Source organism: Anomaloglossus baeobatrachus, chromosome 6, assembly GCF_048569485.1.
Source record: "Anomaloglossus baeobatrachus isolate aAnoBae1 chromosome 6, aAnoBae1.hap1, whole genome shotgun sequence".
In the NCBI taxonomy this organism is placed as follows: Eukaryota; Metazoa; Chordata; class Amphibia; order Anura; family Aromobatidae; genus Anomaloglossus; species Anomaloglossus baeobatrachus.
The window spans coordinates 336,409,218-336,426,559 of record NC_134358.1 but is presented as its reverse complement, the minus strand read 5'-3'; the positions used below and the strand labels follow the sequence as shown (position 1 = coordinate 336,426,559).

Here is a 17,342-nt window from a genome sequence, read left to right as displayed (position 1 = left end):
ATATCATAACACCACTGTATTTTTGTTTCTGTTAAAACCTGAGGACATGCTGGGATTTGCTGCGAGGGAGTATGGTGCCCCTGAGGCTTTAGTCGCCACAGAGGTACTGCATCCCAGCCTGAGTTATAGTATCCCATTCCAGGGTAAGGAGGGGGTCACAAACCGGTATACACAAAACACAGACACTCTCACTCAGCAACTCCCCATCAGACCATGGTAAGGGTCTAGTGACAGTCCAAGGCCAGGCTGGGTGGTGGAGTCTAGTTAGTGGGATCAGCCTGTTGAAAGTTAGTCAGTCGGAAGGAGCAGAGGAGGAGTTAAGACCTGTGGTCTGGAGCTGCAGCAGCTTGGCCCAGGCACACGACAGAAAGGGTCCTAGAGCCCACGGGAAACGACCATACTCCCGTGGCCCCGTTCCACATATGACATACCGGAGTGAAGGGACTTGGCCGCAGTAGGGGATCGGCCGCTCAACTAGTGCAGAACTTCAAGACTCAGCTAGCTAACCGGAGGCCGAGGTTACTTCAAGTGCCGAAGCCAAATCCACACATATCCAGTGAAAAGGTGACTACATAGTGCAAAAGGGATAGCACTTCAAGCCACCCAATAGGGCCCGCGGACACCAGCTCAGGGCTCCGTGTGTGCAGGTGTGGGACAGGCGGGAGAGGTCGGCGCAGGAAGACGACCAGGAAAGGGACACAGAATGGTGTACTGGGTTCTCCCTCCAAACTATCGGAGATCGTCTGGAGCCCATCACAGAAGGACCTGGCACTCCAAAGGCAGCATTTGTCTGGACGTGCTAACCTGGAACTCTGAACTGTGAGTAAAGAACTTGTGACGGCATCCCTGTGTCGTCCGGTTATTCCCTGTGCATCCGGCCCTGTTCCCCCGCCATCATAGACTACTACTCCCAACCGCCCTGGGGCCAAGCTCTACCTGTGGAGAGCTATTCCATCTCTGCTGCGTCACCACCGACCCCAGGGAGAACTAAACAGCAGCGGTAGCACCTATCTTGCCGCATACCACAGGTGGCGTCACAACATCTTCCCTGTAAATATTCCCCCCACAACTACCATCTTTATTGAACGACACCGCCGGGGTCACAGAACCAGGCCTGGCCACTGCAGCATCCCAGAACAGAACCGCAGCCCAGTAACGAGTAACCCCCAGGCCCCGATGCGGGTGTGTTACATCCGGCTGTCCCCTGTAAGTGTAAGAGTGTAGTTTTCAATTTGCTACATTGATCTCACGTTATTGCAGTCTGATACCTTTGTTGTGGCTTCTGTGGCAGCTGTTGCGACTGCTGCTGATGTTACTAACAAGTGTCTTGCTAACGCTACAATTACACAGTGTGTTCACCTCTGTAAATTTTATAAATTGGCTTCTTTATATGTATTTAACACTTGATTCCTCTTATTCATCCTCCTTTTGCTTCCTCCTGAGTCACAACGACCAGCCTTGTCTGGTGCATTACTCTATTTTACTGCAGTGCTATGACACTATCGGTACTGTGGGCCAATTGATGCCACTGTCCAGCTGTCTGCTGATAATTTTTGGAAATATGAAGACTCCAAGATGGGTCTCCAATTTGTATCTTGCAGGGTTCTTTGAGCATCAGGTCTACACCTGTCAATCATCCACCCACCCACTTCTTGATTTGAAGCTGTAAATGCTGGGCCAGACCCTGTCTGGTGTATGGCAATGCCTGACTGCAGTGCTAAGACACTATGGGTACTGTGGGCCAATTTATGCCACTCTACTGATGTCTGCCGATAATTTTTGGAAATGTGGAAACGCCAAATTTGGTCTCCAAGTTTTATTTTGTCTATGGCAGGGTTCTCAGACCAACTCTTTGGCCAGCAGAGCTGTGTGGGCAGTAGAGCTGTGTGAATACATACTCTTTGGGCAGTATAGCTGTGTATGCAGCAGAGGTCTGTGTATATATACTCTTTGAGCAGTAGAGCTGTGTGGGCAGCAGAGCTGTGTATATATACTCTTTGGGCAGTAGAGCTGTGTGTGCAGCAGAGCTGTGTGTATATATACTTTTTGGGCAGCAGAGCTGTGTATATATATACTTTTTGGGCAGCAGATCTATGTGGGCAGCAGAGCTGTATGAATACATACTCTTTGGGCAGCAGAGTTGTGTGCGTATACAGCAGTACATTGTGTATTGTAGTGTTGTGTTCATGAAGGCAGCAGAGCTGTGTGTTTTTCTGTATCTACATATGCAGCAGAGATGTGTGCAACAGTGCTATCAGGGTGTGTGTGTGTGTGTGTGTGTGTTTGTATATGAAGCAGAGCTGCATGAGTGTGTATGTATGCATCAGAGCTGTGCGAGCGGCTGCCAAAGCCATCTGTGCGGCCCTCCCAGAACTGTATGGGCCCCCCAGAGCGCTATCCTACCCATCCCAGTTATATGTACGCCCCCAGAGCTTTTTGGCACTCCAGTAACATCTATGCCACCCTCAGTAACATGTATGCCCCCCAGTAATGTCTATGCCCCCTGCCCCTCCTGTAATGTATATATTGCAGCCCCCAGCCCCTCCTGTGATGTATATACAGCAGTGCAGTGTCAATGTGCATTGTGCGCGACTATGTCTGTTAGCAATCATGCATCACAGCCCCATGCCCTGAAGGAGCTAGACGGAAATAAGAGGAAGAGGTGAGTGAGGCTGCTGGCGACATTCCTATACCTCTAATGTGTCTGTGTCTGGATGTATGATGTGTATCTATGTATGTCAGTGTATATGACTGTGTATAGATTTGTCTGTTTCTATGTATTTTTGTGAATTTGTCTTCAAATATGTATATGTATATATGTCTGTGTGTGTACTTATCTGTATGTGCGTGTCTGAGTGTGGTTGGGGCCCACTGAGACTCTTTCGCCTGGGGGCCACAAAAACCTGGTGCCGGCCCTGGCTTTCTTAACATTGGGATCAGTAAAAAAACATAAGTAACTACTTTCTGTGTATAAGTGACTGCTGTGAGTTATCCTGGACTGTTTCTGTATTGTAGTACTGTAAATATGAATGTGGCAGAACAACAGGATAAGATACATGCTCATTGGATTTATATCTAAATGCTACAGTTCGCGCTCTACTGTTATGGCTAAAAATGTTATCGTTATTGAACCCCCAAGAGATTTTTCCCCCAGGAGCCCCCACCAACCTTAATCTGGCCCTATGTTCCACAGCAGTGTGGATTCACTGTAAAATAGTTTGAACTGTTTTGAGAGGTTTTGGCCCCCCTAAAGGTGTTTGCCTTTTTTGGCCTCTCATTGAATTCAATGGGTTCGGTTATGTTCATCGAACTGTTCAGTGAATACATGTGAATTTGATGAACACAAACTGAACCTCGGGAGGTTTGCTCATCTCTAGTTAAAATGTTCTCATCCTGCCCCCTTCCTGTAATAATGTTCTTTGTCCAGGCCCTTTGTTGTAATAATGTCACCCATAAAGGCCCCTTCCTGTAATTATGTACTCCCCCTGTCTCCTAGCTATGATAATGTTCCTCATTCTGCCCCCATCTTGGAATAATGTCCTATGCCATGGAACCTTCCTGTAAAAATGTTCCCTGTCCTTGCCCTTTTCTTTAATAATGTTGCACATCCTGACCTGTATCCTGTAATAATGTCCCCATAATGGCCCCTTCCTGTAAAAATATTTCCTGTCTTGGCCTTTATTTTCAAATAATCTCAACCATCTTGGCCTTTATCTTGTAATAATGTCCTTCTTCATTAGCCCTAATCTTGTAATAAGGCCCCATCCTGTAATATCTTCTATACTGCTCCATTCCGTAATAATGTCCTCTGACCTGGGCCACATCTTGCATTAATGTCCATCATGCTGTAATATTGTTCTCCTCCTGGCCCCCATCCTGGAATAAAGTTACCTATCCTATCATAATGTCCTATATGCAGACCTAATGTCCCCATCCTGGCTGATTTCTGTAATAATCTCCTTTGTACAGGCCACTTGCTGTACTAATGTCCCACATCCTAGCCATTTCTTGCAATAATGTTCCTCGACTTTGCCCAATCCTGTAATAATGTCCACTATCCTGGCCACTATCTTTAATAATGTCTCTTGTTTTAGTCATTTTCTGTAATAATGCACCCGATTCTGACGCTTTTCTTTAATATACTGTATCCTGTCCCCATTCCTGTAAATATGTCCCCATTTTGGCCCATGCTGTAATAATGTTCCCCAATTTAGCCCCTTCCCATAATAATGCCCTCCATCCTGGTCTCTTCCTGTAAAAATATCCCATGTCCTGGCCCTTACTGTAATAATTTTCATTACCCTTCTTCTGTCCAGTAATAATGTCCTCTGTCCTGGTCCCTTCCTAAAAAAATGTCCCCAGTACTAGCTCCTGTCCTTTGACAATGTCCCCTACCCTGACGTCTTTCTGTAATAATGTCCCCTGTCCTGGCTGCTTCCTGTAAATATATCTCTGTCTGGCCCCTATAGTGTAATATTGTCCCACTTCCTGCCCCTTCTTGTAATAATGTCATCTATCCTGGCCTCTTTCTTTAATAATGTCCCCTGTTCTGTCTCTTGTCCTTGCCCACATCTTGTAATAAAGATCCCCATCATTGTCCCCATCCTTTAATAATCTCCACATCTCAACCAATTTATTTAATAATATTGCATCATGTTCTAGCTCCATTCCTTAATTGTCTCCCTCTTCTTGTCTCCTTTCTATACTATGTCCCCCATCCAGGTCCCTTCCTGTAATTATAATGCCCATACTGGTGTTCTTCTGCAGCACATTTAATATATATAAATAAATCACTAAAGACTCTTTTTACCTGTCCCCATGTTCACAATGCACGACATCATCTTTCTTTTCCAAAGCTGGCACAAGAGGGTTGCACAATGCGGTGCAATGGCAGCATGCTAAACCCACAATCTGCTCACTGATGTCAACAGCTGGTGCCTGGTAGATCAATGGGCTTTATATCGATTGTAGTGCAAGAAGCCGATGGCTCTCCACACCAAAATACATTCAGCTGAAAATCGTGGTGTCAGCAGGTCCCCTTAATCAATGGGCTTGGCTGTAGTAGCACCCTCTGGCACGACGATTGTTACATCCCTAGTTTTATTCCATATACATTTTGTTCCACTATTTAAGTTGCCCAACTTTTTTAAAAATGTTCCTAGACAACTTTGCTTATTCAGATGTTTTATACAGATTCATGAAATGAAACTTTAACCAAATATCAATTTTTTTGGAACATATCTCTCCCATCTCTCCTTCCCCTAGAGTACGTTTTCTGTAGGAATTGTTAATTTGGCACAGTTTCAAGACTTTGTTCCTAAAAGTTTGCAAAAACTGGTAAAGACAAGAAAAGAGCATTTTTGATTGTGCACCAAATTAATGAACTCCGTTCACTATTTTGAAGAATTTGGAGAGAAAACGAAAGCAAATATCACCAGGCAGAAAAAGAAAAGGAGTTCAATAAATTGCAAATGATAAAACAGGCTCTATATGTCTGTTGCATTCATCCAGCAGTTTTGGTAAAGAAAAAACACCCTTTTTTCTGCTGTCTTGTGGCTTCAGGGAGTATAGACCTTTAGCTGAAATATGTTTTCCTTTGTGATTTTATGTGATATTACAACAATAAGTAGCAAGTTGTGAAGCGAAAAAGAAATGATACATGATTTGTTATATGTTCCAAAAATATAAATCTGAAAAGTGTGATGTGCGTTTGTATTCAGCCCCCGAGTCAATACTTTGAAGGACCAGCAGAGGAAATACGTACCCAGCACCAATATTAAAATTCCTGTTTTATTTCAAATCCTTAAAACGTGATGTAAAAGTACAGTAACTCCTGACATGTTTTGGACAATCGACAAACTAGAACATTATTAAGCATGACTGTAGACTGTAGACACCAGCCATGTGGATCCACACACCTATTCTTCAGTCCAAATGCTTGGTACATTTGCTATGTGGACAATGCCAGTACTGTTGGTGAGCTGATTTAAAACTTCATGTTTTTCTACTTTGATGGACCTCCTTTCACTGTAATTACTGCTTCAAGTCTTATCAGGTGTGTCTCTTCCAGCTTTATACATTTAGAGGATGAAATTTCTGCCCGCTCTTCTTTGCAAAATAGCTCTTGCTAAGATGGAGGACATCTATGAACAGCAATTTTCAAGTCTTGCCCCACATTTTTAGGGTATGTGCGCACGTTGCTTTTTACCTGCTTTTTACCTGCTTTTTTGCTGCTTTTTCTTCTGCGCTGTTTAATGCCAAAATGGATGTGTTCTTCTATTCAAGCAAAGTCTATGGGAATTTGGGTTTCTTGTTCACACTATGTTGTTCAAAATGCTGCCTTTTTGTGGCAGAACTTTGGTCAAAAACTCAGCTTTTCAAAGAAGCAACATGTCAATTGTTTTTGCCATTTGGGTTTTGCACTGCAAAGCTGAGTTTTTGACCAAAGTTCTGCCACAAAAACGCAGCATTTTGAACAACATAGTGTGAACAAGAAACCCAAATTCCCATAGACTTTGCTTGAATAGAAGAACACATCCATTTTGGCATTAAACAGCGCAGAAGAAAAAGCAGCAAAAAAGCAGGTAAAAAGCAGGTAAAAAGCAACGTGCGCACATACCCTTAATGGCATTTAGGTCTGGACATTGACTGGGCCTTTTAAACAAATGAAAATGCTTTAATCTAACCCATTGCATTATAGCTCTGGCAGTATGTTTAGGGTTGTTGTCCTGCTGGTATGTGAATCTATACCTTAAGGCCCCGTTACATGCTACGATATATCTAACGATATGTCGTCGGGGTCACGGAATTCGTGACGCACATCCGGCATCGTTAGAGATGTCATAGCGTGTGACAGCTCCAAACGACTGTTAACGAGCAAAACTACTCACCTTATCGTTGCTCGTTGACACGTCGTTCATTTTCATAATGTCGTTCCTCTTTCTGCGCGCCGGTTGTTCGTCGTTCCCAAGGCAGCACACATCGCTACGTGTGACACCCCGGGAACAACAAACACAGCTTACCTCCGTCCTGCCGGCAATGAGGAAGGAAGGAGGTGGGCGGGATGTTGCGGCCACTCATCTCCGCCCCTCCGCTTCTATTGGACGGCCACTGTGTGACGTCGCTGTGACACCGAACGTCACACAGTGGCCGCCCAATAGAAGCGGAGGAAGAGGATGTTCGCCGCCCACAGCGACGTCGTTAGGGAGGTAAGTACATGTGACGGGGGTTAACGTCATTGTACGCCACGGGCAATGAATTGCCCGTGATGCACAAACGACGGGGGCGGGTGCAATCGCTCATGCGATCGCACGATATATCGTAGCGTGTAACGCCGCCTTTCCTCTCAAGTCTTTTGCAACCTCTAACAGGTTTTCATCCAGGATTGCCTTGTGTTTAGCTCCATCCACCTTCCCATCAACTCTGACCAGCTTTCCTGTCCCTCCTAAAGAAAATTATCCTTTCACAGCACAATACTCTCACCACCATGTTTGATGGTGGAGCATCTGCTCTGCTGATCTGAGCAGGCAACAGAGCGGATGCGTTTACTGTGCAGCTCACACAGTGAGCATAGAGGGATAGAGTAGCCCCTGAAACTGATGGTGCTTCATTTCAGGGAGGGGGCAGAGGCTGTGTCAGTGACTGCACCCTCTGCCCCCTGATTGCACTTCATTTGAGTATCCCAGCATGTAGTGGGAATCTCAAACAAAGTGTCATCAGACAGGAAGTAGGGAAAAACAATTAAAGGAAGGAAGGTAGGAAATTTTTAATACAGCAACATTAGAAATTATTTTAGATTAATAAATAGATAGGGATTTAGATAAAAATTTCTTCAGTCTTCAGACCACCCCTTTAAGAAAAACTTATACTGCATATACTGACCTGTAATTACAAAGCATTATGATCATGAACCTTACTCTATTTTTTCAGACTGGACTTCACGTTGCCTGTTATCAAGGCTATGTGGATATTGTAATAACTCTATCACAATGTCTTCATGTGAATGTGAATTGGCAAGATAATGAAGGGAACACTCCTCTCATCACATCTGCACAAGCAGGTAATTATTGTTAGTTTATTACTAATTTTGAATCTTTATATAATCATAAACCTTTTTTTGTTCTTGATGTTTATCTTCTCTAATCATGCTGTATTTTAAATAACTTCATAAGTTTCCTATGACCATTGACATAACTATTTTGTGATACATTTTTTTTTACTACATTCACACATTGGCATCAACTTTTAATCTGTATAAAATAGTCTCTTTTTTCTCTCAAGTGTCATCCATGTTGCATCTGTTTTTTAATTTCTCATCCATTCTTTAAAAATGAAGGAGGCAGGGTGTCTGTACCTTTACCATCCACTGATTTTTAAAGGGAATCTGTAATGTGGAAAAAAAACACTATTATCCTGCAGATATGAGGTTTCTCTGGAGGTAAATAAAGTTTTGAAGCCTTGTGGCCACAGCAGTAAAAGCCAAACTGCCAAGAGGAATGGACTTTGTCCCTCACACCATCCTCAAGCTTTGAGCCATAGAGCTACTGCAAGAGCAGTTTTAGTCACTGCTCGACAGGGGCATAACGACCACGGTCGCAGAGGTCGCCACTGTGACCGGGCCCGCAGGGCCCTCTGTAAGAGAGGAGATGCACTGTGTAGTGGCCGACTACCAGGGGGCCGGCCTGTGAGTCAGGGGGGGCCCGGTGTCAGCAGGGGGTAGAGGGGCCCCTGACCTGGAGAGGCCCACCAGGCGTTTCTGACCTGCAGCAGAGCAGAAGTGTTCCTGCACAGAAGACGGAATCCATCCTACCAGGACCTGCAGTGATGTCATGCCCATGTGACTGTGTGGGAGGAGACACAGGTTTGCCGGGCAGAAAGCACCAGAAGATATCGATTCCTGAAGGAGACTGGGACACATGGCTGGTAATGAGGGGAGAGGGGACATGAGAGGGAGAGGGGACATGAGGGGGGGTGCAGGGTGAGTGGCATATGAGGGCTGCAGACTGTGACAGAAGGATGTGAAGGGGTGCAGAGTGCTTGAGAGAGGGGTAAGTTGGGGTACAGGCAGGGTGAGATATGTCGGGCAGGGTGTGTGACATATGGGGGTGTAGTATGTGTGATATGGGGGTTGCAGGCTATATGGGGAGCAGGGTGTGTGAAGTATGGGGGCAGGGGCGTAACTATCACGGTCGGAAGGAGAAGAGAGGTACTTGTTTTTTTTATTTTGCTGGCTGCATGACACGTAGAGGCCCGGGGGGGGGGGCTGGCTGCATGACACATAGAGGCCCTGGGGGGGGCTGGCTGCATGACACATGAAGGCCCTGGGGGGGCTGGCTGCATGACACATGAAGGCCCTGGGGGGGGCTGGCTGCATGACAAATGGAGGCCCTGGGGGGGCTGGCTGCATGATACATGGAGGCCCTGGGGGGCTGGCTGCATGATACATGGAGGCCTGGCTGCATGACAAATGGAGGCCCTGGGGGGGCTGGCTGCATGATACATGGTTTCCCTGGGGGGGGCTGGCTGCATGATACATGGAGGCCCTGGGGGGGCTGGCTGCATGATACATGGAGGCCCTGGGGGGGCTGGCTGCATGATACATGAAGGTCTATGGGACTGCATAATTAACATGAAGGACACCTTATACATGGACTAAGGGTGCATTATACCTGGAGGAGTATGGGGCTGTATAATACAAAATGAAGGACACCTTATACATGGAATATATGGGTACATTATACATGGAGGAGTATGGGGCTGCATAATACAATATGAAGATTTATGGGGCTGCATTATAATACATATAGGACTGTGGACGCTACATTATAATATATGGAGGACTATGGAGGCTACCTTATACATGGACTATGGGGGTGCATTATAAAACATGGAGGACTGTGTGGTGAAGTATGAAATATGGAGAATTATGTGGTGACGAGTTATAATATATGGAGGACTATAGGAAATTCATTATAATACATGGAGGACTATGGGGACTATGGGACTATATATGAAGGGTTATGTGGCACCCTTTATACTATATGGAAGGCTATGTGGGGGCCATTATAATATTTGGAGAACTTTCCCATGCTCTGCTGTACATCTTCTCTCAGCACCCAGCTTCCCATGCTCTGATATGGGAAAGCTGGGTGCTGAGGGAAAGATGTATGGCAGAGCATGGGAAAGCTGTTGCCAAGGACAAGATGGATATCAGATCATGGGAAAGCTGGGTGCTGATAGAGGGATTACAGATCATGGGAAACCTGGGTGCTGAGGGTAAGAGCCAAGTGTCAGCGCCATTGTCCCGTAACCCGAGTGTCAGTGTCTTTATCCTGTACCCTAAGTGTTGATGTATGTGGAGGGTGGCCCGGTCCAAATTTTGCACCAGGGCCCATCAAACTCTAGTTACGCCATTGCTGCTCCATATATGGTGAGCAGCAGCTGTAACCACAGCCCAGCACTCAGGGCTGGCCTTAGCATGAGGGGGCCCCTAGGGCCTGAAAATATATGGGGATTTCCTTTGCCTGCGGCAGCTTGAACTCTAACAGGAGAAGCAGGGGCCCGATCAGCTGAATGCATATGATTATACTGAGCTGACATGGGCCCCTTCCTCACCTGTTAGGGGCCTGCAGGAGGGAGAATTCATCTCTGCAGAAGCTGCCAGCTGGCAGGCAGAGAATGACATCATTTCTCAGAGGCCAGAGCAGGCTCCGCCCACCAGCAGAGCAGGGGCCTCTGTATGCAAACATGGCTCCCTGCCCCCCTTATCCTTGAGCTGCTGTCCCTCTCCAGCACTGGAATTAATTAAAGAAAATACAGGAGTCGGGCCCCAGGAGGAGGAGGGGAGGCTGCACCACAAGAGAAGATGGAAGTACAGGCTCCAGAGAAGAGCCTGCCGTCCTGGGCCCCATGTGCCATCATCTGCAGAGAGGGTGAGTCCATGTGTAATGTGTGGCACATCTATCTATTATATGTGTATCTAATCTATCTATCTATCTGTCACGCTCCCGGTGTCCCAGCAGCGCTCCTTATCCACTGGTCCTGTCTCGCCGTCGCTGCACCGCTCTGTACCCACTGATCCGGTCTCACCGTCGTTGCACCGCTCTGTACCCACTGGTCCGGTATCGCTGTCACGGCACCGCTCCTTAACCACTGATCCAGCCCACGTGTCCACCAGTCATGGCTGCCGCTCCCTCTCGTGCTCTCCTGCGTCCTGCTCCTGGTCTCATGAGTCTTAGACTCATGCCTCTGTATGGGACCGGGCCGTGCCCACTCTCCTGGTCTTATGGAACCAGCACACCTGAAGCAGGATATGACATAGGGCTGTGCTGGGTATATAAGTCTGGCCTTTCCATGTGGGCAGGGCCTGATCAATGTGTCTTGAAGCTTAGTCTTGTGAGCTAGGTGCTCAGGTCCCCTTGTGCCGTGTCCCATTACCAGTACCATTGCCTGACGTTCCTACCCGACACGTGTACTGGAATCCTGTACTGTCTCTGTTTTCAGGAACTCTGAGGCCCCAGTGACTTTGTCCTACCCGTTCCCTGTGGGACGCTGTCCGTGCCCCGTTAGTGCTCCGGCTACCGTGCATCCTGGCCTCCGGTGAGTGCACGGTCCAGTGGATCCACCTCCTGGACCTAACAGTTTGATCAGGCCATGGATTCCGCTGGAGCACAACCGTCCAAACTGGGCGAACTGCGCCAGGAACTGGTGCGACAGCGAGAGACCCTGACCCGTATATTGAATTTCTTGACGTCTGTGGACCACCATTTGTTTACGCTACAGACCGCCGCCTCGACCCCGTCGACGCAGCGAACAGAGACTACGTCTGAACCCGTTGTCTCCCCGGCCTCGCAACTCCACCTCGCTGCACCGCCTTGCTATGCGGGAGATCCCAAGACCTGCAGAGGCTTCTTGAACCAGTGCTCCCTGCATTTCCAGTTGCTCCCACACGTGTTTGTTTCGGACCAAGCAAAAGTGGCATTTCTGGAAGGCGAAGCGTTGGCCTGGATAAATCTGTTGTGGGAGAATGAGGACCGCTAACGACCAACATCCGGGAATTCCTTCAGGCTTTTCAAAGTACCTTTGATGAACCGGGACGCACTACCGCGGTTACCTCCTCGCTCCTCCGGCTACGCCAAGGAACCCTGACGGTGGGCCAGTACGCCATCCAGTTCCGCACGCTTGCCTCCGAGCTAGGCTGGAACAACGAGGCATTGACTGCCGCCTTCTGGGAGTGGCTCTCCGGTCGCATCAAGGACTAATTAGCTGGTCGTGATGTTCCCCGTACCTTGGATGCTTTGGTATCACTAGCCACCCGGATTGATCTCCGTTTTCAAGAGCGAACCAAGGAAGTATCCCGCGAGAAACGATCAATCTGTAACATCTCCATTCCCCAGAGGTCTACCGTTCCCCCGCCACTACCGTCCTGCGATTCTACTCCCGAACCCATGCAAATCGACCAACTGAGCCAAGCTGAACAACGCCGAGCAGAGCGACTTGCCCGGGGCCTGTGTTTCTATTGTGGAAGTGGTACACACCTGCTTCATTCTTGCCCTGAGAGACCAGGAAGACCCCAAGTCCAAGGGATGGTGGGAACCGCCACTCTTGGTACCGGAATCCCCTCAGTCCCGGTTACACAGACTGTCCAGGTAACGACTGAGAAGACCCGGTTCATGGCAGAGGCTCACATTGATTCGGGGGCAGCGGGTAATTTCATCCTACAAGCTACAGTGGACCGATATCGGATACCTGTCCTCCCGCTTGCTAAAACCCTCTGGTTCGCCTCTGTGGACGGAAAACCATTATACGAACCCGTCTGGTATACTACCGAACCCGTGAGACTCCGTGTTGGTGCTCTGCACACTGAGACTATTGCTTTCTATGTCATCCCGAGAATGGCTCCCGCGCTCCTGCTGGGTCTGCCCTGGCCACAACTCCATGACCCTGACATCAGTTGGCGCTTTGGCACAATCACTCGCTAGGGTCCGTTGTGCCACGACACCTGTCTGCAGCCCGTTCCTCAGTCCCTGGCACCTGAGTCTGTCAAGCCACCGGAAGAAGAGACGACGCAATCCAGCATCGTTACACAGTCCCTAGCATTAGAGTCTTTGATACCACCAAAAGATGGGACAAACCAGTCTGGCGTTGGTCACAATGAAGTTGTTCCGGTGACTACGTTCCCCTTGGCACAGGCTCCTCCTGGGAAGTCCTTCGCTGCAGAGTCTGACAGACCCGAGGTTCTTCAGTGGGGGCATTCATCGGAGACGACCGAACACGCCAGTCAGGAGGACACCCTGAGTGCTATTGCTCGGGCCCATTGGTGGCCATCTCTTTCTCAGGATGTCACCTCTTTTGTCTCTGACTGCCCGTCCTGTGCGAAGTCCAAGACATCCGAGCCGGTCGTTCTCGATACCCTCTCTTCTACCGCCTGTACTACCGAGCCGGTCGTCCACGATTCCTCCTCTCCTACTGCCAGTATTCTCCCTCTCCCCGTTGCTGCTAACCAGGGTTCTACGGTACGGGATATTGTGGCCATGAAAACGGTACGGGGTAGGCAGTCCTTCCTTGTCGATTGGGTGGGTTGCAGTCCTGAGGCCCGGTCCTGGCTGTCCCGGAAGTACATTGCTGCTCCTCTCCTGCGTGACTTCATGTCCCGGCCGCGGGGAGGGGGGGCATAAAAGGGGGGTTCTGTCACGCTCCAGGTGTCCCAGCAGCGCTCCTTACCCACTGGTCAGGTCTCACTGTCACTGCACCACTCTGTACCACTGATCCGGCCTCACCGCCGCTGCACTGCTCTGTACCCACTGATCCAGTCTCACCGTCGCTGCACCGCTCTGTAACCACTGGTCCGGTCTCGCCGTCGCTGCACCGCTCCTTAACCACTGATACAGCCCATGTGTCCACCGGTCATGGCTGCCGCTCGTGCTCTCCTGCGTCCTGCTCCTGGTCTCATGAGTCTGAGTCTGAGTCTTAGACTCATGCCTCTGTATAGGACCGGGCCGTGCCCACTCTCCTGGTCTTATGGAACCAGCACACCTGAAGCAGGATATGACATAGGGCTGTGCTGGGTATATAAGACTGGCCTTTCCATGTGGGCGGGGCCTGATAATTGTATCTTGAAGCTTAGTCTTGTGAGCTAGGTGCTCAGGTCCCCTTGTGCCATGTCCCATTACCAGTACCATTGCCTGACGTTCCTACCCGACACGTGTACTGGAATCCTGTACTGTCTCCGTTTTCAGGAACTCTGAGGCCCCAGTGACTTTGTCCTACCCATTCCCTGTGGGACGCTGTCCATGCCCCGTTAGTGCTCCGGCTACCGTGCATCCTGGCCTCCGGTGGGGTGCACAGTCCAGTGGATCCACCTCCTGGACCTAACACTATCTATTATCTGTGTATTTAATTGTCTATCTATATATTATCTGTGTAGCTAATCTATCTGTCTATATATTATGTCCATCTAATCTATGTATTGTCTGTGTATATAATTATCTATTATCTGTGTAACTAATCTATCTATATATTAACTATGTATCTAATCTATCTATTATCTGTGTATCTATTATCTATCCATCTCTCTGTCTATCTATTATTTGTGTATTTAATCTATTATCTGTGTATCTAATCAATCTATTATCTATCCCTCTATCTGTATATTATCTGTGTATCTAATCTATCTATTATCTGTGTATCTAATTATCTATTTTCTGTGTATCTAATCTATCTATATATTAACTATGTATCTAATCTATCTATTATCTGTGTATCGATTATCTATCTATCATTTTTGTATCTAATCTATTATCTGTGTATCTAATCAATCTGTTATCTATCCCACTGTCTATCTCTATATTATCTGTGTATCTAATCTATCTAGTATCTGTGTATCTAATCTATTATTTGTGTATCTAATCTATCTATTATCTGTGTATCTAATCTATTTTCTGTGTATCTAATCTATCTATTATCTATGTATCTAATCTATTTGTGTATTTAATCTAGTATCTGTGTATGTAATCTATTATCTCTCCCTCTGTCTATATATTATGGAGAGGCTGTGGAAAAAAGTGCAATAGGGTCTTACCCCCAAACACACAAGGTGAACACAATTGGGGTTACTCACCAAGTCGAGTTGTGAGAGTCACAACTACTGTAAACGCATGAGATATAGGCCACGGCAGCAGCAACCCACAGGCTGATGACAGAAATTAATGGAGAGAGGGTACTTAAAACACCGCGCCAATGACCACTGGTAAAGATGATAAGATCAATGTCGCTTTATTGCATGTTCAGGTCTACGCGTTTCAGGAGGCTCTGCTCCCTTCCTCAGGACAAACAGCACAAGAAACATCAAATCTACAGACAAGGCAATAGACTAAACATATATATTATTAGTGTGACGTCATAGGTCCACCTCCTTTACAGAAAAAAAACAGCGGGAAATCCATACATTTAATACATGACGTAATGTGGTGAATTCATTGAAAACCAAAGCAATCTTCAGTGGGCAAAAAACTCTGACAACCATGTGAATAATCAAGTATAATAAAATTGATTATACAGAAAAAAATGCAGTGTGTTTATTTGCAGTAAAAGAGAAAAAAAAATATATATATATATATGTCTCAGATGTAAGCGAAGAATAGAATCAAGTGATAGTGGTGGTGAGGTCTGCATCGAACTCACAAAGAAAGTAGGGTTATGTCAAAGTCCTTGTATCTACGGAGTTCTAACTACTGGACCATCAGTGAGCATGTGCAAGAACAACAAAGAAAAATAAACAAAAACTTGTCACACCAAAAATGCAGAAAAAAGGAAATAGTTCAGTATCACAGTATAGAGAAAACATCTCACCACTATATGTACTAGAAAACACGAAAGACAACAGACGGGGTCATAAGAGTGCAAAACCGTGGGAAAAAAACTACTGCGCATGCGGAGAAAGAAAGACAAGGAGCCGGAGAGCTGTGTCGGGTCAATAGAGTTTAGAATCGTGGGAAAAAACAATACTGCGCATGCGGTAAAAGAAAAAGACAAGAAGCGTGAGCTCTATAGAGGATGCGGTGATAGGCAAACATGACAAATACAGACACGCACAAAAACATAAATATGGAGAGGATCAGAAATATATATCATATATAAATCATAAGACCTTAATGGCCCTTCATACTTAAAGTTAAAGATTGGCTCGGAATAATCACAAGCATCCCATAGCCCGTGTTAACAGAGACCAGAACACACGCATATGGCATACGTCCTGTCTCTTTGCACCACCAACAAACAGTGGAATAAGCATAAGGGATCATACCCCCATCACAGTGTGTAGTAAAAAAATGTTTTTTTAAACCTATCAACGGGACTATGTGTCTTCATTTAAACAACTGTCAAAGTCAGTATTACACGGGATGCCCGACTCATGAATACCAGTGTTCAATGAGTCATCCGGGATCAGGTTAACAAAGTTGAATGACGCGGAAGAAAGAAACCCTCCATATGCAAACGTAAAAGAGGATATGAAGCAGGTGTTCTTGTAGGTCAGGGAAGTTCATGGGCATGGGAAAAAACCCTTTAGGCATACGTGAACAAAAAAAGTGAACAGTGCTATAGTGCAGATGGCACTCAGAGAAAAATAAGATATATGTTCCCCGCATAGAGGGAAAACATAAATATAATAACAATAATAATATAATTATAAATATAAATATAATAACACCATAAAGACTTACAATAAAGGGAATTAAACATATACTAATGAATATATAAGACGTGGCAGCAAGAATAATATATAATATAATATGAACATATATAATAATAATTTATATTACAGATAAAACCACATAATAAAAAACCTTTGTAACTAAAAATATGTAAAATATGCAACAAAACTTAAAAATGTAAGAATAAGATATAAAAGGATAAAAATAATAAAAGCAACATATTGATATCTCCTTAATGAAATAAATCAGTTACCTCATTTAACCCCAACGGCTTGAGTGTATTAAGTTTATAAATCCAATAAGTTTCTTTTTTATTTAATAATTCATTCCGGTTAGGGGTATGGGGGGGTATCTGTTCAATGGGCGTCACTTTCAGACTGGGTTTTTTGTCATGGACCAAGGTTGTATGTCTGGATAGGCCATGGAGCATAAATCCTATTTTTATATTGTGTCTATGCGAGTTAATTTTGTTGTGGAGTGCTTGTGTGGTCCTCCCAACATAACGCATATTGCAGTCACACTCCATAAGGTAGACAACAAAATCTGATTGACAGGTTAGATGACCCTTTATGGTGAACTCAATCCCCCCAGGAGTCGAGCCAAAAAAACATTCTTTTATGGTGTATTAAA

At 46.1% G+C, this 17,342-nt stretch overlaps 1 protein-coding gene across 1 annotated transcript in view; it reads left to right on the top strand.

Moving 5' to 3' along the window:
- The window catches only part of ANKRD33B (ankyrin repeat domain 33B), a 691,707-nt gene that overhangs the window by 465,960 nt on the left and 208,405 nt on the right, over window positions 1-17,342 (top strand). Inside the window, exon 2 of the mRNA XM_075316544.1 lies at window positions 7,930-8,059. Within this exon, the coding sequence (XP_075172659.1) occupies window positions 7,930-8,059 (130 nt within the window). The remainder of the gene's footprint in view (window positions 1-7,929; window positions 8,060-17,342) is intronic.